The sequence below is a fragment of the Bombina bombina genome, chromosome 10, assembly GCF_027579735.1.
Source record: "Bombina bombina isolate aBomBom1 chromosome 10, aBomBom1.pri, whole genome shotgun sequence".
Classification (NCBI taxonomy): domain Eukaryota; kingdom Metazoa; phylum Chordata; class Amphibia; order Anura; family Bombinatoridae; genus Bombina; species Bombina bombina.
The window spans coordinates 23,205,321-23,227,884 of NC_069508.1; the positions used below are offsets into that span (position 1 = coordinate 23,205,321).

The 22,564-nt window shown below is 38.9% G+C and overlaps 1 protein-coding gene across 1 annotated transcript in view; it reads left to right on the forward strand.

Moving 5' to 3' along the window:
* The window catches only part of HMCN1 (hemicentin 1), a 297,578-nt gene that overhangs the window by 53,300 nt on the left and 221,714 nt on the right, over window positions 1-22,564 (forward strand). The window contains exons 7-12 of the mRNA XM_053693857.1: window positions 1,622-1,742; window positions 7,386-7,649; window positions 9,126-9,270; window positions 11,843-11,964; window positions 17,852-18,127; window positions 18,955-19,096. Of these exons, the coding sequence (XP_053549832.1) occupies window positions 1,622-1,742; window positions 7,386-7,649; window positions 9,126-9,270; window positions 11,843-11,964; window positions 17,852-18,127; window positions 18,955-19,096 (1,070 nt within the window). The remainder of the gene's footprint in view (window positions 1-1,621; window positions 1,743-7,385; window positions 7,650-9,125; window positions 9,271-11,842; window positions 11,965-17,851; window positions 18,128-18,954; window positions 19,097-22,564) is intronic.

Sequence of the window (22,564 nt, forward strand, 5' to 3'; positions counted from 1 at the left end):
CTAAAATATTCTATTTTAAAATAACATTAAACTTTTATATGAATTTGAGGCATGAAAGGACTATGAGGCTGGTTGCATAAATCTAGTTTGTCTTTATTTGGTATAGCCCAATCATTTAAAATATGTTTAAAATATTTTTTCCCTTCAACTAGTCTAAGAACAGTATGGAAACAAAATACCACAACAGATGTAGTTTGTGTCCGTTCTGTAGTGGATCTAGATACTTAGGTGGGATTGGGTTATACCAACCAGAGGCCTATGTTAACCTCAGGATGCAACTCACAGATAAGGATGACAATTAGACTGAAGAGTAAAGTACCATGAATGGTGCTAAATGTAGATCTCAGCACAGGAACTGGTATAGGGTAGAGGAAATGTGTTGTCAACTAGGCCGGGGGCGATGCATTGAATTGCAGGCAGTAAATGCCAAGGCAAAAGGAAAGACAGGACAGACAAGAGTCAAACTAGGTATCAGTCCCACTCACAGGCTAAAGACTACTCAATGCACGTTGAGGTCAGCAATGGGAGTTCAGCTTCAAACAGAGTGGTCAGTTCAAGCACAGTTCTGCAACAAGGAACCCTATAGAAATAAGTGCACTCAGAAAACACTATAGTGCTATAGATAGGTAACAAACCAAATGGGTAAATAAACATTAAAACATATAAAGAATAAAGACTGGCACAAACCAGCCAATTGCAGAAGAGAATGACAAGTCAACATGACTCAAAATTATGAAAAAGTGTAGATAACACATAGATGTTTAAACAATAAAACATATATGGTGGTTTCCATAGCAAGACACAGAAATCCCTAAATATTACAAAAATGAACATCCAGGGAAAGAATTGGACATTATTGTTGCTAATTGCTTTGTGTGTTTGCGTGTAGGTTGTTGTTAGTGCCTCTAAAGAAACTGAATTAATGCTGTGTGCATTTTACTCTTCCCTTATCATTTTGTGCCAGTCTATGGGGCTGAATTATCAAGTTCCGAATGGAGCTTGATGCCCCTTGTTTCCGACGAGCCTTCTAAAGACCGCTGCTCCATAACTTGGCCGCCTGCTCTGAGGCGCCGGACAGAAATCAACCCGAACAAATTCAATCAGGTTGATTGACACCCCCTGCTAGCGGCCGATTGGCCGTGAATCTGCAGGGGGCGGCATTGCACAAGCAGTTCTGGTGTACTGCTTGTATAATGATAAATGCCGACAGCATATGCTGTCAGCATTTATCAATGTGCAGCGGACATGATATGCTACATTGTATCATGTCCGCTCACACTTAGATAAATATACCCCTATGTGTGCATTTATGTTTATGCATTTTTAATACTAAACTAGAATAATGAACAAACATTAAGCTATTAACATTGCATTTGTGAACAAGTTTCTTGGTGTAAAAGTAAGAATTACTCACTATTTTTAGTAAATAATTGTACATTGTGCATGTGCAGATATGAAGCTAACCTCCCCAGCTGGCACAGAATAATGGAATTACTCCTTGAAGGGTGTTAATTGTAGGATGGAGAGGCGATCACCATTTTTTTCTTCTCTTCTGCAACTGACACTCTTACATATGTTGATGGATGCTGGAATATATTAATATTATTAATATTGTTTTTAGACCTCTAGCAATGGGCGTCACTCTATTAGAGTCACAGGCGTCAGTACAATTGATTTTCGAACAGGATTTTCCAACAGACCTACTTTGGATTTCAGTACGACATCCAGCAGGCCCATACAAGGTTAGATTTGCTTATTATCAAGGTTACATTAAGTGATACATTTTATTGGAGGAAAAAAGTTGTCCTCATAGCTGCAGTTACATGAGTTGGTTAATTAACACAACTCAATTTTCTCCATAAAGGCTAAACATGTTTGTGTTGTATTTAGAAGTACGTTTAGATTTGGTGCTGCCCAAGGTACTGGGGAAACCACTTCCCCCTGCAACCCTTAAAATTTTTATATCTTTGCCTTTTCCTTACATATATAGAACTGGATTCCAGGGACACATGGAGGGGTTATTCCCCCCATATAGAGTTGTAATAAAATAAATAAATAAAACACAGAAATAGGGACTCATCATGTCATAGAACTACCCTCGAAATGTGCTTCATACCCACAAATACCACACCTATCCTCAAAAAACCTTCTCTTGATCCAACCTGCCCATTCAACTACCACCATATTTCCCTACTCCCTCTTGCCTCAAAGCTTCTCGAAAAGATAGTATATGCACGCCTATCCCATTTCCTTACATTAAACTCCATCCTTGACCCACTGCAATCTGGATTTCGTCCCCATCACTCCAAAGAGACAGCAATCATTAATGTTACCAACGACTTACTTACAGTAAAATCAAAAGGCCACTTCTTTCTGCTTATCCTCCTTGATCTGTCAGCAGCCTTTGATACTGTTGATCACCCTCTTTTGCTCCAAACCCTCCAATCTTTTGGCATTTGTAACACAGCCCTCTCGTGGTTCTCTTCCTACCTGTCAAACCGTACCTTTAGTGTAGCCTTCTCTGGGGCCTCCTCTGCCCCGTCACCACTTTCTGTTGGGGTACCGCAAGGCTCTGTCCTTGGTCCCCTTCTCTTCTCAATCTACACATCATCATTAGGTTCCCTAATAAAGTCCCACGAGTTCCAAAATCATTTGTATGCCGACGACACCCAAATCTTCATCTCTGCACCAGACCTATCTCCTTCCTTGCTAACCCGTGTCACTAACTGTCTTGCTCACATCTCTTCCAGGATGTCCTCTCACTACCTCAAGCTACATCTCTCCAAAACTGAGCTCCTTATATTCCCCCTTCTTCCAAAATCTCCACCCCCAATCTCTCTATAACTGTCAACAACTCCATAATTACCCCTACCCCGCATGCCCGATGTCTTGGGGTCACACTTGACTCAGCTCTTTCCTTCACTCCTCACATTCAGTCCTTGGCTAAATCCTGCCCTTCCTTACACACAACACAACTAAGATTTTAATCCACTCTCTCATCCTTTCCTGCTTCGATTACTGCAACTCTCTGGTCTCCCTAACTGCCACCTAGCACCTTTACAATCCATAATGAATGCCTCTGCCGGCTCATCTTCCTTACACGTAGGGTCGGCTCCAGAGCAAATTAAATGGGGGGGGGGGCATTTTTTTTTCATGAGGAGGCACCCATTTACAAAGCATGTATGAGAGTCAAAATAAGAGCAGATCTACATATTCTGCAGAAAAGTATAGCTTCTGGCTGGCTTATCCCCCACTATTAACATTTGGAGAATATGTGCTAAATCACTAGGTAAAAGAATGAAGTCTACATCCTATACACTGACACCTCTAGGACTGAGGATACACACATACACTAACACCTCTAGGACTGAGGATACACACATACACTGACACCTCTAGGACTGAGGATACACACATACACTAACACCTCTAGGACTGGGGATACACACGTACACTGACACCTCTAGGACTGAGGATACACACATACACTAACACCTCTAGGACTGAGGATACACACATACACTGACACCTCTAGGACTGAGGATACACACATACACTAACACCTCTAGGACTCAGGATACAGACATACACTGACACCTCTAGGGCTGAGGATACACACATAAACTAACACCTCTAGAACTGAGGATACACACATACACTGACACCTCTAGGACTGAGGATACACACATACACTGACACCTCTAGGGCTGAGGATACACACATACACTGACACCTCTAGGGCTGAGAATACACACATACACTGACACCTCTAGGACTGAGGATACACACATACACTGACACCTCTAGGACTGAGAATACACACATACACTGACACCTCTAGGACTGAGGATACACACATACACTGACACCTCTAGGACTGAGGATACACACATACACTGACACCTCTAGGGCTGAGGATACACACATAAACTAACACCTCTAGGACTGAGGATACACACATAAACTAACACCTCTAGGACTGAGGATACACACATAAACTAACACCTCTAGGACTGAGGATACACACATACACTGACACCTCTAGGACTGAGGATACACACATAAATTAACACCTCTAGGACTGAGGATACACACATAAACTAACACCTCTAGGACTGAGGATACACACATACACTAACACCTCTAGGACTGAGGATACACACATACACTGACACCTCTAGGACCGAGGATACACACATAAACTAACACCTCTAGGACTAAGGATACACACATACACTAACACCTCTAGGACTGAGGATAAAAACATACACTGACACCTCTAGGACTGAGGATACACACATACACATACATCTCTACGGCTGAGGATACACACATACACTGACACCTCTTGGACTAAGGATACATGCATAAACTAACACCTCTAGAACTGAGGATACACACATAAACTGACACCTCTAGGGCTGAGGATACACACATACACTGACACCTCTAGAACTGAGGATACACACATACACTGACACCTCTAGGACTGAGGATACACACATACACTAACACCTCTAAGACTGAGGATACACACATACACTGACACCTCTAGGACTGAGGATACACACATACACTGACACCTCTAGGACTGAGGATACACACATACACTGACACCTCTAGGACTGAGGATACACACATACACTGACACCTCTAGGGCTGAGGATACACACATAAACTAACACCTCTAGGACTGAGGATACACACATAAACTAACACCTCTAGGACTAAGGATACACACATAAACTAACACCTCTAGGACTGAGGATAAACACATACACTGACACCTCTAGGGCTGAGGATACACACATATACTGACACCTCTAGGACCAAGGATACACACATAAACTAACACCTCTAGAACTGAGGATACACACATACACTGACACCTCTAGGGCTGAGGATACACACATACACTGACACCTCTAGGACTGAGGATACACACATACACTAACACCTCTAAGACTGAGGATACACACATACACTGACACCTCTAGGACTGAGGATACACACATACACTGACACCTCTAGGACTGAGGATACACACATACACTGACACCTCTAGGACTGAGGATACACACATACACTGACACCTCTAGGACTGAGAATACACACATACACTGACACCTCTAGGGCTGAGGATACACACATACACTGACACCTCTAGGACTGAGGATACACACATACACTGACACCTCTAGGACTGAGGATACACACATACACTGACACCTCTAGGGCTGAGGATACACACATAAACTAACACCTCTAGGACTGAGGATACACACATAAACTAACACCTCTAGGACTGAGGATACACACATAAACTAACACCTCTAGGACTGAGGATACACACATAAACTAACACCTCTAGGACTAAGGATACACACATACACACACTGTATATATGTTTTCACTTAGGGTCTTGTCTTTACATATTAAAAAGGCATCCTTTCACTATATCTACTCTTAAACATATTTCTTTAGAGAATAAATAGGATTAATTATTATAATATAAGTTTAACAGGTAATCACTGCTCTGAGCTGGCGTCTTGTGTGAGCCTTTCCCCTTTTAATTACCTGCACAGTCTGGACAGTAAAAGGTGACCTGGTTCACATAAAACTAAATGTTATGTTCATAGTGATTAGAATAGTGAACTCTTCCTGGTAAGATTGATTACAAAATACAGAAGGAGGAGGATTCAAGAAATGTAGATAAGCATTCTCTGCCTATTCTTAAGCAGGAATGGAAGAAATACCTATTTCTGAGCGTATAGAACTCCACAAATCAGCAAAAAAAAAAGCAAAGAAAGAAAAGTATTTTTATTGTGCAATGTAAACATAAATACATTTGTGTGATCGATGTAATAAAACAATATGGATGAATTAAAATTTTAAAAAATTGGTGATTCCTTAAGATGAAACACTGCTATATATATGTAATTATTTTTAATTATATAGTAACTAGTTGGAATTGGGTGACATTTTTAACCTACCTTTTCCAAAGTTGCCTGCCTCCCACATCTCATAATGCTCCCCAGCTAATGCAGCCAGCAGCCCACACTCCAGTCCTCATCCATAGTGGCCATGCAAGATTCAGATGAGACGGCGTCTGCTTCCTATGTGCTGTGCAGTGCTGTCCCACGTGGCATCAACTTAAGCTTGTCTCCCTCCTGACCTGTGTGGTCCCCACCCCCCATATTCCCTACCCACAGTACTATTGGCTGGCCTGCCTGCATGCCCTGATCATGCCTCTATTGGCCGTGCATCTTATGCCAGCTGAGAGCAGCTGACTCTCTGTGCTCAAAAAGCAGCCGCCACCACTCCGCTCCCTTACCTGCTCTCAAACAGTGTGCTGTGCTGAATGAGCAGCCCTCTGTCTGTATTCTGCTGCAGCGCAGCTCAAAAAGCAGGTTGTTGGCCATTGCGCTCCCTCACATTGTGCTGCAGCGCTGCCTTTGCTGTGCTCACTTACTGCTTGCTCTCCACACTATGTGCAGCTGCCGGCCCAGTCCCCACATGGCTCCTGCACAGCTGATTGGCTCAGTTTAGCTTTTTGAGGGGGCACAGCATTACATTTGGGTGGGCATTGCCCCCCAATGCCCCCCCTTGGAGCCGACCCTGCTTACACATCGCTCTTCAGCTGCTGCACCTCTCTGCCAATCCCTTCACTGGCTTCCTCTTGCCTCCAGGATTAAACACAACATTCTCACTCTGACATACAAAGCCCTCAACTGCACTGCTCCCCCCTATATCTCAGGCCTTGTCTCCAGATACTCTCCCTCCCATCCCCTTCACGCTGCTCATGACCTCCTACTCTCCTTTTCTCTTATTACCTTCTCACACTTTCGCTTACAGGACTTCTCCAGGCTGGCTCCCATCTTGTGGAACTCTCCCCTAGTTTTGAAAACTTCAAGCGCTCCCTAAAGACTCTACTGTTCAGGGATGCTTACAACCTACACTAACCTTTCTTTATACTAATTCCTCTCCTCCATTGCTTCCCCTTGAACCACCTTAGCTTATAAGCCTCAGAGCCATGCTGTTTGTAGATCACCTTCTTTAGAGTTGACTACAACAGTGTGACTCTTTGCAGGACCCTCTACCCGTCTGATCCCTATACATTTTTCCTTGTATTCCTCCTATGTTTATAGCGATGCAGAATCTGTTGGCGCTCTACAAATAACCGATAATAATACCACAAATCCCTTTGCATAGGCCTAGCTGACTTGGTTAAAATATGTTTGTGGGTAGTTTGTAGAAATAAATAAAGTGATATCTTTACAAAAATTATAGTAGGTTGAATAAATGATTTCCTTTCCCTCTCTAAACTGTTACTTATCTCTACTTTTTTAATTTTATAAATCTAACATGTAGTTTTGTCCTTCCAGGAATTCCCACGTATGTCCTTTTAAATACTACTGGGGTCGTTCCCCCAGCAAGAGTAGATCGTCTTGAGCTGTTGAGTATTTCAGGTGAACTGCTCAACACCATCCCAATCAAGTATTATCCTGATCGCGTTCCTTACGGGATATGGAACGTAAGCGAGTTTATTCCACCGAATGAAGCATTTTTCCTTAAAATAACTGGTTATGATAAAGACGATTACTTGTTCCAACGTGTGTCAAGTGTCTCATTTTCTAATATAATTCCAGGTAAAATCATTATCTCACTTGTCCAACATCATTAAATTATATTCTTTAAGAGTGAAAACATTTTTGGGAAAGGATTTATATCAATAATGGTGAAATTCCCCAGTGACACTGCAAAGGGATGGAGATAAAGGGGCCCATCTATCAAGCTCCGAAAGGAGCTTGATGGCCCATGTTTCTAGCGAGTCTTCAGACTCGCCAGAAACAACAGTTATGAAGCAGCGGTCACAAAGACCGCTGCTCCATAACCCTGTCCACCTGCTCTGAGCAGGCGGACAGACATCGCCGGAAATCAACCCGATCGAGTACGATCGGGTTGATTGACACATCCCTGCTGGCGGCCCATTGGCCACGAGTCTGCAGGGGGCGGCATTGCACCAGCAGCTCTTGTGAGCTGCTGGTGCAATGTTAAATGCGGAGAGCGTATTGCTCTCCGCATTCAGCGATGTCTTGTGGACCTGATCCACACTGTTGGATCAGGTCCGCAAGACATTTCTTAAATATGCCTCAAAATCTCAGCTGTTATTTCATTCAAGAATTTTAATTCACAAAGATTCTTTTTTTGAGTATTGAGCATGGTTTTCTGAAAATGTTTTTGTCCAAAATCAAGATGGGGAGAGAAAATTAAACTTTAATGTTAAGATAGAGTTTACAATTGAAAGAAAAAGCTTAATTCCACTATCAAAAGTTCTGCTTTCTTTGTGGAAACTTTACTCCTTTTCTTGCGAGCATACTAAGGTAGGCTCAGGAGTGTGCACTTGTCTTAAGTACTATATGGCAGCAGTGTTTGCAGCAATATTTGTAACAGTGCTATACATATAGTGCTCAAGATACAAGTACACTCCTCAGCCAACCTCTGTATGTTCCCATAGAAAGGAACTAAGTTACAAGGGAGGCCAGGGATAATAAAATGAAATAGTCTTTGTAATTATACACTATCAGATGAACTAAGATTAATTATCTCTAAAATATTTTTTTAAGAGACAATAAATACTCAGAGCTGGACACACACTGAAGGCGTGGCTTTTGTTTGTTACTTTAATATGACTTAAACCCCCAAATCTTTCTTTCATGATTTAGATAGAACATGCAGGTTTAAATAACTTTTCAATTTACTTCTGTTAGCTAATTTGCTTTGTTCTTTTGGTATGCTTTGTTGAAAATCATCCCCAGGTAGGCTCAGAAGCAGTAATGCAATACTGGGAGCTACTGTAGGTGCTGATTGGTGGCTGCAATTATATGTCTCGTGCTATTGGTTTTAACAGATTTGCTTAGCTAGCTCCCAGTACGGCATTGCTGCGTCTTCAATAAAGGATACCAAGAGAAGAGAGCAAATTTAATAGCAGAAGTAAATTAGAAAGTTGTTTACAATTGTATGCTCTGTCTGAATCATGAAAGGATTTTGGGGGTTTCATTTCGTTTTAACTCTGTGATTAATTTCCATTATTTTATTTTGTCCCCTTCCCCTTATTGAAATAGATGCACCAAAAGTGACAATGCCAAAATCAACGCCTGGCTATTATCTGCAGCCGGGGGGGATCCCGTGCTATATTGAGAGCCTTATACCCATCACCGTGCGATTTACCAAGAATGGAGATAAGTTGGGCACAGACCAGAAGTTTAAGTGCGTGTTTTGTATGAATAATAACAATGTTTTCATGAACATAGTACTTATAGATCTCCTGTTTACATCAGAAATACTGTTATATTTAAAGGGACATGTTACTCAAAATGACATTTTCATGATTTTATGATTATACAAAAAAAAAAAATTATTTTACTGGTGTTATCATAAAGACAAAGATATTTTAGGAAAGTATTTATATAAAAATGTACAAAATTGGACCCACTATTAACTACACCAGAAGTACTAATCATAACAACAGCTATGATTAACTTCAAAAGAATAAACCAAAAAAACAAAAAGGACAAGAAGAAAATTGAAGGTTTATTTGGTATTCAGCCATCAGTTAACAGATCCCTACAATTTTTGAGATAACTACTCCCAAAGAAAACAGGATTACTTTAGAGACCATCTGGAGTCATTTGATGATCATCAAACTACTTTAGAAGTCATTTGCTCATCATCAGACATCATCAGGCTTGTAAAGTCATCAGCTAAATTCTAGGTGATGACTTCAGAATGATTAGCAGATTACCTTACTGATTACATCACTATGATTAGCAGATTACCTTACTGATTACTTCACAAGCATGATCAGCCAGTGAAAAACTCTAGAGTCATCTCATTTAAATATTTCGGCCTGTGGGCATACTTCAATATAGTTTCTGATAACTAGTATGGAACTATTGATTACTTCAGAATGACTGCAGGAAGATCATCCTTTTTGACTAGGACTGATAGCATAGACAGTGACTTTCCCATAGTGGCTGTTTGTGAGCAGTTAACAGTCATCAATAGACATCACTATAGGGATCTTTGTTAGTCTGAATTAGTGGCTAATCCAGGAGTATTGTTTGACTGCGGCTCTCCTCATTGTTATTTGGGACGTGGTTTATTTTTTTATATCTCCACAATGAGATGGATGCGAGAAGGATTGTGTATTTTATTTTTTAATGGTTGTGATTACTTTGTAGTAGATGGTTTTATTTTAATTTTAGATTGGATACAAGAAAGGTTAACTTCCCCTATTAATGTGTCACACATATATTGCTTAATGAATTGAGAAATACATTGGGTAATAGTAGGTTTAAGTGATGTAATAGATGCTCCTGTCTATGCTTTGTTATTTGGGTATTTCTGTTATAATATTGATATCTTTCTCTTGGTAGCCGTAGCTGCTTTCTGTGTATTCTGGATTGTGGATTGTCCTTGAGCGTAACACTTAATTCTCTACTTGTAAAACAAGTGAACTGAGTGCTCTAATAGCTCAATAAACATACCCTGCATTAAATTTGCAATGCAGCCCTAGAAGTGTATAATCCCAAAATACCCTTTAAAACAATAAAAAACATAAAAAAGGGCGCGCTGTCCCTCTGAGTGCGCATGCTCTGTATGACGTAATTGCACTCCACATATGTTAATTAGGAATGCTATGATGTAAATCAGCAACATGCGCACTCAGAGGGAGAAGATTCTGACAAGGAAGTTGTGTCGAATCTTGCTGCCGCACTACGAGATGCGCCCATGCACTATTTAAAATGTAATACTGTCAAACAAATTAAAAGTGCATTATATATATATATATATATATATACAGGGCAAAGTTCAATCACTTCTCACGGTAATAAAAATGCAACGATGTGCTTTTATTGTCATATTTTTCATGACCATGACAAGTCATTGAACTGTGTCCTGTATATATATATTATGCAGTATACATTTCAACAGTGCATGCGCACATCTTGTAGCAGCAGCAAGATCCGACACAACTTTATGCTCCCTCTGAGTGCGTATGTTGCTGATTGACATAATTGCATTCCACACGTTCCTAATTAACATATGTGGAGTGCAATTACGTCAATCAGCAACATGCGAAATCAGAGGGAACAGATTCTGACAAAGGATCAGAATCTGATAGAACACCGGATTACGGAGAACGTTTCTGCAATATTGTATCCATTTGTATCCTCTGCCTCTGTATACAACACATGGGGGTTCATTTATCAAGCTCTGAATGGAGCTTGTGGGCCCGTGTTTCTGGCGAGTCTTCAGACTCGCCAGAAACAGCAGTTATAAAGCAGCGGTCTAAAGACCGCTGCTCCATAACCCTGAATCGCCACAATTCAACATGATCGAGTACGATCGGGTTGATTGACACCCCCCTGCTGGTGGCCAATCAGCTCTTGTGAGCTGCTGGTGCAATGCTGAATACGGAGAGCGTATTGCATTCCGCATTCAGCGAGGTCTGTCGGGCCTGATCCGCACTGTCGGATCAGGTCCGACAGACATTTGATAAATCGGCCTCAAGGTCTATACTCGCATTCTCCGGTAATCCGGCTTCCTGATTACTACAGACAATGTTGCAAACACTACTGCTAGATAGCTAAAGGCACGTAAACTGAGCTCACCTCGGATTACTCTTTAACTAATGATACCCAGAGAATAAGCAAAATTGATAATAGAAATACATTGAAAAGTTAAAATTCAGTAGTCCAATGTATTTCAGTTACATTTTGTCTTTACTGACCCTTTAATTTTGACTTCTATGTCTTTTCATGCCTCTGTTTCCTAGGGAATCTGTTAATGTGAGCTGGGCAATCGCTAATGTCTCGCTATCTGACGAGGGTTTCTATGAATGTTTTGCTGTAAGCAGCGCAGGGAGTGGATATGCCCGCACCTTCCTTGATGTAAACGGTATATATAACCACATGATATTTATAATGACAACATCATTGTTATTATGTAAATCTACTGACAGCATTGGTTGTTTGATTAATAAGTGATTTTGTTTTCATTGTCTCAGCCCTAAAATAATTCTCTAGAAACCGATTTCAATAACAGGGAAGTGAATGCTTTAATTATAATGTCACTGCTACATAAAAAAATGGAGGTTCAATGTAGCAATTTTAAACTCTGCTGTGTGCTTTACTAACGTATAAGCCAATAAAAAGACAGGTTAAGATGAAAGGTGCTCAGCTGACTCCTGCTTATCTATAAATTGTAGTAAGATCTCATTACTATTGTAATTCTCGTGCTGGTGGATAGGTTGAGGAGAAATCCTTCCAAACCTTCTGATTTAACCCTGCTTGACCTTCATCAGAGGGGGTATTTGAAAGATGCAATGCACAACAGACAACCAACCAACTAAAGGATAGAATCAGGGATGAACTGACCTATCGGGTAATTTATCACAAACAAAAGCCTTGATGATCAAAGCATCGCTAGACCCATTAAAAATGGCCTTTTTGGCCTCAGAAGTCTTTAAATCCATGGGTCTGATGATATAGTCAAAGAAAGTGGGCTGAACCTCTCTGTTCTGACGAGTGGCGATGTGTCTCCTATAGGAAATAATAGGGATCATAGTTTCAGTAAACTGCCCCTTATCTCAGATCTTATGGGGGGGGGGTTATTATATGTTTGTTTACATAACATATACTGTGCATTTGCTAAAAAAATGGTTTATGTTTAGTAACATTTAGGGGAATATTTAACAATGTGTGAGAAGACATGATGCGAAGTAGCGTATAATGTTCGCTGCACATCGATAAATGCCGACAGCATACGTTGTCGGCATTTATCACTGCACCAGCAGCTCTTGTGAACTGCTGGTGCAATGCCGCCCCCTGCAGATTTGTGGCCAATCGGCCGCTAGCAGGGGGTGTCAATCAACCCGATCGTATTTGATGCGGTGTGATGTCCTGTTTTATGCAGGAACTTTTGCAGTGTTATTGAATTAAGGGTTTGTTGCTCTTTTAATGAATAAAACAGGCAGTATGATTTGAACTACCTGTTAGATCACTGGTGAGACTTTTACTGGTAGAAAAATTCATAGATGCCAAATAGAGGCAAGGAATAGGTAGAAACAATTGTTGCAATATAAGTAAGGAACATAAATCAAACAGTTCTGAGTAAATGATAAAAGAAATATGTATTTTGATACACTTTGTGAAAGCGTCAGTAATTGATTCTTGTTGTAGCAATGTTCAGATATGGCTTCACGCACTCACACACTCATTCATAAAATATATACATCACAGACAGGCTATGGTAATAACCGGAAGATTCAGCAAGGTAATGCGGATGGTTTCCAGAGAGTAACAACGTAAGAACAATCCTTTGTAAATGGATTAAATATTACCTTAAGTTTGAAGGGAGTGGTTTTACCTCTGTGACCGGTAAATAGCTTCAGTGAGAGTGCGGCTTCCAGACGCTGCAAGTAGTTCCGGTGCTCCTTGATTCAGTTTGTTTGTTAAATTAGAATTCCGGAAGAATGAGTAAATACTTTGAAAGTAAAATGTGTAACAAAAGATTCTAACTTACTACTCCTGTTTAGAGAGAAAGAAATTAAAGCAAGTTAGGAATTTTCAGAGTAGAATCACAGCAATAGGGATGCGGTCAAATAAGCTGCAAAGGGAAAACAATTTTCAGGCAATGAATGATGGTTCAGGTGTGCCTGATATAGGGTGGAGGAAAGGTAGGCGGGATATACCTTAAAGGTATATCACATGCGGTTGATTTCTGTCCGCCGCCTCAGAGCAGGCGGACAGGTTATGGAGTAGCGGAAACAAGGGGCCTCAAACTTCATACAGAGCTTGATAAATATGCCCCTTAGAATAATGTAAATTAATTTTCACTGTACATTCAGTAGATTTCTCACAATAGAAATTCTCACCACTGAAAAGCTGGCGAGACTGATACGGCTGAAAAGGTGCATCTAACATAAAGGACCGTGCTTTGAAGATTAGAAACTCACAGCAATGTTTCCCCATTAAAATACACAGAACACCTATATCTACGTTATGTCTGTGACCTCTACTGTTTATAAAGAACAAAACAAAACTTACTATGAAACCTATAGGAACAGTGTGGGGGGGTATATTAGACATATAAATATATAGAGCCAGATTACGAGTTTAGCGCAAGTGATAAGGGGTTTATCGTGGGCGTTTGTACTCGTCGGGTTTACCGCTTGTATTATGAGTTGCAAATAAACGTGATCGCTTGAGCACATTCACTATTTACACTAGAATGATTACCGCGTCCTCATAGTTCTGGTTAACTGTTTTGTGAAACTAAAAAGTTGCACAAAACACATAAAAAATACATTACAAAGTACAGCCGCACTCATAGTAACATCTAATATAAATAATTAAAAAAATATTGCACACAAAAGTTATAAGGGCTCAAAGATATGAGGTCTCAGGTGTTAGAAGAAAAAAAAGGCTGTAAAGGGCTTTAACATAGAGATACATACATGTCTAAAGATAGATATGTATGTATTTATATATGTTTATATGTGTATACATATGTATTTATGTATGTATACAGGGAGTGCAGAATTATTAGGCAAATTAGTATTTTGACCACATCATCCTCTTTATGCATGTTGTCTTACTCCAAACTGTATAGGCTCGAAAGCCTACTACCAATTAAGCATATTAGGTGATGTGCATCTCTGTAATGAGAAGGGGTGTGGTCTAATGACATCAACACCCTATATCAGGTGTGCATAATTATTAGGCAACTTCCTTTCCTTTGGCAAAATGGGTCAAAAGAAGGACTTGACAGGCTCAGAAAAGTCAAAAATAGTGAGATATCTTGCAGAGGGATGCAGCACTCTTAAAATTGCAAAGCTTCTGAAGCGTGATCATCGAACAATCAAGCGTTTCATTCAAAATAGTCAACAGGGTCGCAAGAAGCGTGTGGAAAAACCAAGGCTCAAAATAACTGCCCATGAACTGAGAAAAGTCAAGCGTGCAGCTGCCAAGATGCCACTTGCCACCAGTTTGGCCATATTTCAGAGCTGCAACATAACTGGAGTGCCCAAAAGCACAAGGTGTGCAATACTCAGAGACATGGCCAAGGTAAGAAAGGCTGAAAGACGACCACCACTGAACAAGACACACAAGCTGAAACGTCAAGACTGGGCCAAGAAATATCTCAAGACTGATTTTTTTAAGGTTTTATGGACTGATGAAATGAGAGTGAGTCTTGATGGGCCAGATGGATGGGCCCGTGGCTGGATTGGTAAAGGGCAGAGAGCTCCAGTCCGACTCAGACGCCAGCAAGGTGGAGGTGGAGTACTGGTTTGGGCTGGTATCATCAAAGATGAGCTTGTGGGGCCTTTTCGGGTTGAGGATGGAGTCAAGCTCAACTCCCAGTCCTACTGCCAGTTTCTGGAAGACACCTTCTTCAAGCAGTGGTACAGGAAGAAGTCTGCATCCTTCAAGAAAAACATGATTTTCATGCAGGACAATGCTCCATCACACGCGTCCAAGTACTCCACAGCGTGGCTGGCAAGAAAGGGTATAAAAGAAGAAAATCTAATGACATGGCCTCCTTGTTCACCTGATCTGAACCCCATTGAGAACCTGTGGTCCATCATCAAATGTGAGATTTACAAGGAGGGAAAACAGTACACCTCTCTGAACAGTGTCTGGGAGGCTGTGGTTGCTGCTGCACGCAATGTTGATGGTGAACAGATCAAAACACTGACAGAATCCATGGATGGCAGGCTTTTGAGTGTCCTTGCAAAGAAAGGTGGCTATATTGGTCACTGATTTGTTTTTGTTTTGTTTTTGAATGTCAGAAATATATATTTGTGAATGTTGAGATGTTATATTGGTTTCACTGGTAAAAATAAATAATTGAAATGGGTATATATTTGTTTTTTGTTAAGTTGCCTAATAATTATGCACAGTAATAGTCACCTGCACACACAGATATCCCCCTAAAAAAGCTATAACTAAAAACAAACTAAAAACTACTTCCAAAACTATTCAGCTTTGATATTAATGAGTTTTTTGGGTTCATTGAGAACATGGTTGTTGTTCAATAATAAAATTAATCCTCAAAAATACAACTTGCCTAATAATTCTGCACTCCCTGTATGTGTATATGTATTTATGTACAGTATGTGTATATATATTTATGTATGTATATGTGTATATGTGTTTATGCATGTATATGTGTATATGTATTTATGTATGTATATGTATATGTGTATTTATGTATGTATATGTGTATATGTATTTATGTATTTATATGTATATATGTATTTATGTATGTATATGTGTATATGTATTTATATATGTATATATGTATATGTATTTATGTATGTATATGTGTATATGTATGTATATGTGTATATGTATTTATGTATGTATATGTGTATATGTATGTATATGTGTATATGTGTTTATGCATGTATATGTATATATGTATTTATGTATGTATATGTGTATATGTATTTATATATGCATATATGTATATGTATTTACAGACATATATACACACACAAACACATAAATAAGTGCATTGGAGCCCTTTGCAGTTAAGTAGATGAAAAGATGAAAAAGACATATTTATGCAATATTCATTTTTAATAAAGGTTTTAAATATGTATTTACTGTAAATATTTCATATTCCAATGTTCTGCACATAGCAGAATATGTTCTTTGTATTTCAAAATAGATATTCCTATATACCGGTATATCTGTATATATTTATACCTATATATAAAATCATGTGTATATATATATATGCTTTTGTCATGTTTTTAATCAGAAGATTTTGTGTTAGTGATATTAATATTTCATAACAAAAGCAAAATACACAATTTTTAAAATCATGACAATAATTAAAACACATATTATAGCATTATAAAATAAAGAATATATAAATAAAACATTGTATATTCATGTATAATATACACACACTCCCCCAGCTCATATAGGTGTATTATTGGTGTCCTAGTTTCACTATTGTATTGCAGCAAAAGGGTTGAGCATATAAATTGTATTACCATAGAATACTGTATATAGGGATCATTTATATTACACCTTCAATGCAGATGGCGACGCTGCTTTGAAAATATCGCCAGTATCAGAAAAGCATCGCCTCCCTCAGAGATGTAAAGTAAAATGCCTCTCGGCGAGACTGTCTTTAAACACTGATTTGAGCCCTACTGAAAAATGTCACCGGCAGTCTCAATCCCGCGACAAATCTCTTTGAATATATTGCTACTTTGATGATGCTTCAATCATCGAGGCCTAAGGGTCTAAGGTCAGGCGGCTCTCATGAACCTGCAACCTGTCTGACCCCTTCATGAGAAATAGAAATGCACTGATCTGACAGTGGCCATTAAACATGTCCGATGTCAGTGTGAATGAGTTTCTATTGTGCACTTGCTTTTTCACAGTGTTTACTGGTGGCGGCCATCTTGGCCAGTAATTAAAGTAGCATGACTAGGGTTGGAGTTAAGGGTGCCCTTAACTTTTTTTTTTTTATCCTGAGGGCCCCATGGAATGCCAATCTACCTCTGGATAGAATCAATAAAACATGTGGCATTATTAAAACTGGAACACCGGAGAATGTGTTGTTATCAGCAACATCTAACAGCAAACAGTAAATATTTCGAACATCTGGATGAGCAATTTCAGTCACAGGTGTTTATTCAGAACAATTTTACACATTCTACTGGTTTACAAGACTAATATACAATAGTTTTCAACTGTGCAAAATAAAATCATGCAGTTTTAAGGTAAGATACTAATTCAGTAGAGCTTTTTTTCCATTGCAGAACCGCCACCGATAATAAAAGTTCCTCATAATATCACTGTGACCGCTGGTAATGGCGTTATTTTACATTGTGAAGTCCTGAGCACGGTCCGTTACAATTTAACCTGGCTGAGGAGTAATATGGATGTAAGACGCACAAGTTTCTCTAGGTTCAATGTGAGGAGCGACAATTCCCTGGAAATAAAAAGTGCAGAAATCAAAGATGCCGGAGAATACGTTTGCTATGCGTCAAATGAAGGGGGAACCACTGCAGCCACAGTCATCCTAATAGTTCAAGGTATAATTTGTTACATGATTCGGTGTAATTAGATGCATTTTACAATGCTTTTGTTATCAAACGTACCTCTCGTACAATATATAATTGACTGAAACTTAGCTCCCTTGTATGAGAGCATGTTATACATATAGCATACCTCCCATAGATAAATACTTCTATTATCTATTTTGCTTTTTCAGTTAGTATCCTTTGTTGAAAAGCATACATAGGTAGGCTTTGGAGCAGCAATGCACTACTGGGAGCTTGTTGCTGATTGGTGGCTGCACATTTATGCCTCTTGTCATAGTCTCACCTGATGTGTTCAGCTAGCTCCAAGTAGTGCATTGCTACTCCTTTAACAAAGGATACCAAGAAAATGAAAACAATTAAAAGTAGAAGTAAACTGAAAAGTTGTTTAAAATTATATGTCCTGAATCATGCAAGAAATATTTTGGATTTAATTTCCCTTTAAGAATTTCATAATGTTTTGAGAAATATTACAATTAACATTTTTCTAAATATCCACATATTTCATTGCAATCATAACTGAGCATACTAATTATCTTATAAACAACGTGTATGTTTCATGGTTTGAAGATCTGAGATTTATTTTTATGTTTTATCTGCCCCTCAGTTATGCTATTATTGTAATGCCCCCCTGTCCTTAAAGGTGCATCCATCTGCAAAGGTCATAGGTTCCTCACCAGAAGCACAAACTTCTGTTTATTTTCTAAATACATTGTAAAGTAATTGTGTAATTACAAATATTTCTGTATTATTTTTTTAAAATTTTTCGAAGATTTCATAGAGTAAACTTTTACTTTTATAATGATTTATTTTCCTTCTAGATCCACCAAAGGTCATATTAGAGCCGAGAAACATTACATTTACCAAAGGTACAGACATTAAGCTGAAGTGTTCAGTGACCGGCCATCCCACACCTCATATACTATGGACACACAATGATATGTTTATCAGATTCTCAAGCAGGTATTTCATTTTGTTTTTCTTAATAAAAAACAAACCATTAAATATTCTATGTGCAGTTTTTGACTAAATAAAATCTACATTTTATATTTGTGTTTTAATATTAGTAGAACATGGATGTTTCAATTTTTTGGCTCCTTATTTATAAACATAAACACTCACTTGATTCACTCTTTTGAAACCATTGACCCACCATTTTTTAAATGACGTTCAACCCATTTGTACAACAAGCCCATCATCTATTTGTTTTGTTTATCATGAAAAATAATAATTTATTTTGTTTCATCCAAGATTAGCTCATGGGGTTGTTTGGTTTGGCTGAAGTATGACAACATTATTTGTTTGTTAATGGAAATTCAGAAACCCGTTATTTCCTTGGGGGAATGTAATCAGGCAGCAGAGGAGCGGTTGAGCAGCTGAACAGCAGCTTAAACTTAACAAAAAGAATTTGGATTGGCCAAGAACCAAAGTGAAGCTTACATACTCATTAGCTGACCCTGAAATCAATCAGCTGACAAGGACATTGCTGGATCATTTTTTAAATGTAGAAATTTGAACTTTAGAAGCTTTTTCAGACTTTAGATTAATGGTTTTAAGCACATGAATTGTTTTCCATTTTGAAACAAATGCAAAGAATATAGCAGTAACTAGTGATTTTTAGTGCATTCATCCAAATCCGAATTTACATACCTAATAGGGATGAGCATTCATTTTGTTAAGAATTGACATTCGGAACCAATATCAGAATGAATGCACCAACTAATTTAAAGAATAGCAAATATAATTCATGAGTATATTTATTATTCTTTCAATTAGGAATATTACTTACCTAGTGCCCCTCCCCAGTGCGCTACAGGTCAGTATCAACGTGACAAGAGTAGAGAACATTTATATTAATTTGAATGAAAATGAATATAAATGTTAATGATTATTCATTCTTTAAAACCTTTTCATTACAATTATGTTTTGTCTACAGAAGTTATTGTTTTTCCTCTTTACAAATCTTTTTTTGGCATTACTTATATTATGAAGATGTGTAATAATTTGTATTCTGAGATTTCTGGTGGATATTTTAATGTAATTACTTAAATTACTTAATTAATTCTTACAATTACATCCTATACATTATTTTTTTTTTTTTTTTTTTTATTTCAATAGTTTTTATTGAGCATAGAGGAAAATTATAACATACAATAAAGGGTAATACAGAGGCACAGACTGTTTCATGTTTACACATATTATACATTACAATCAGCGATGTTATATTGAGTTGGTGGTCTGTGTCTTTTTGTCCTTTCTGGTGTTTCCAAAGCTCATTTTTCAATTTTTTATTGTGAACATTGACATAGTGATAAGTTATAGCTTAACAAGTTAACTATTCATTAGTATTCATATAACAATTCTTAGATAACTATTTTGATAAGTCTTCTGTAGGTACAGAATGTTAATATCAAGAAAAAAGTATCAGTAAAGGTGTATATGTGGGAGAAGGGAGATAGAGAGGAAGAAGAAGGGGGTGGGGGGGGGAAAGAGGAGGGAAGGAATGGAGTAGGAGGTCAAGAGGGAGGAGGAGGAGAGAAGGGGGAGGGGAAAAAAAAAAAAAAAAAAAAAAAAAAAAAAGGGAGATTGGGGTAAAAAATTATTCCGTCTAAGGGGGTATAGTTGTTTAACCCTGGCTGGTAGCCATAGATGGAATCCATAGTTCCATCATTGCCTCATGTATTTCCATTGTACCGTTTTTCATATGTTGATATCTTTCTATCTGAAGCATGGAAGAGACCTGCTCTTTCCAGTGTTCAAGAGAAGGAACTGCACTTGATTTCCATCTTTGTGGTATAAGGAGTTTAGCACTGTTTAACATAATATATAGTAGGAGTTTTTTAGGTTTACTACGGATTTTAGGGATGTCGAGATAGATAAGGATGCCTGGGTCTTTTTGTAATTGGATATTGAGTTTGGTGTCTATTTCAGAGAATATCCCAGACCAGAAACTCTCCATATCCCTACATGTCCACCAAATGTGTACTAAGTCTGCCTCTTCCCCACAACCCCTCCAACATCTGCCACTACTCTTTTTGTATATATGACGTATTCTGGCTGGTGTAAGGTACCACCTCGCCAGTAATTTAAAATTCATTTCCATTATATTAGAGGAAATTGTGGCTTCTTTATTGCATTGTAGGGCCTGATCCCATGCCTCCTGGCTGATATCTCTTTCTAGGTCTTTAGCCCATTTGTGGGTGAAGGAAGGATATGCTTTGCCGCTGTTGGTCAGAAGCATGTTGTACAATTTAGATATAGTGTGTCTGGGTTGGATTTGTTGGGAACATAAATTTTCGAATCTGGTTAGGGGGCGATTGAATTCTTCTCTTTTCTTATGTGTTTGAACAAAGTGTGCTAATTGTGTATAGGCGAACCATGGTGGGGGAGGACCCCCCCCAGAGCTCGCCAAATTTTCCCTTTGTATCAGTTTGCCGCCTTCTAGTATACTTTTTAGGGTGAGTTCTTGTATGTGTGGGGAGGGGTTGTTCGGGGGGGGAAAGCCTATGGTCGGTAAGTCAGGGTTGTTCCTGTATGGCGTCATTGGGGAAAGCATGGTGGAGAGATGATTGGACGTTTTAAGGAGTTTGTCCCATAGTAGGAACAGCTCGCTCCACAGTGGGTATTTTGAGATTTCTATGGGTCTTAGTTTTGGAGAAATCCAAGCCCATATTCCCATATTTTCTGAGTTTAGAATTGTTCTATCAAGTTGGATCCACCGTTTATCTGTTGAGTTATAACACCACTCCACCAGGCGTTGCAGAATTGTTGCGTGTCTGTAGGTTTCTATGTTTGGTACCCCTAGTCCTCCTCTGTGTCTAGGGAGGAACATAGTAGCTTTTGGGATGCGAGGCCTAAGTTTTTGCCAAATATATTGTCCTATGATCTCTTGAAGGTTTGGTATGTAGTGTCTGGGTAATGGAGAAGGTAGTGTTTGTAATACATACAGAATGCGAGGTAAGATGGTCATTTTTACTACTTGGACTCTACCCAACCATGATATCTGTTTGTTGCTCCAGCTGGATAAATCAGCTGTGATTTGTTCTTGTAGTGGCTTGTAGTTGTGTGTGAATAGGTCTTTTGGATCTGCCGTCAGATGTATGCCGAGGTATTTCATTTTGTGAGGTTGGACGACCAGGGGGCTGTTAGATTTTATTTTGAGTATAGTTTCCAAGGGTGCATTAATGTTTAAAATTTCCGATTTGGAAGCATTTAGATGGAAATTAGAGAATCTACCATATACGCCAAATTCGTCAAGTAGTGTTGTCAAAGAGGTCTCTGCGTTGGTTAGCATAAACAAGATATCGTCGGCGTATAGCGCCATTTTATGTTCTGAGTCATTAATTTTGATGCCACTAATCTGGGGGTTTTGCCTAACTTTATGAGCTAATGCTTCCACGGAAAGGGCGAATAGGATTGGGGACAATGGGC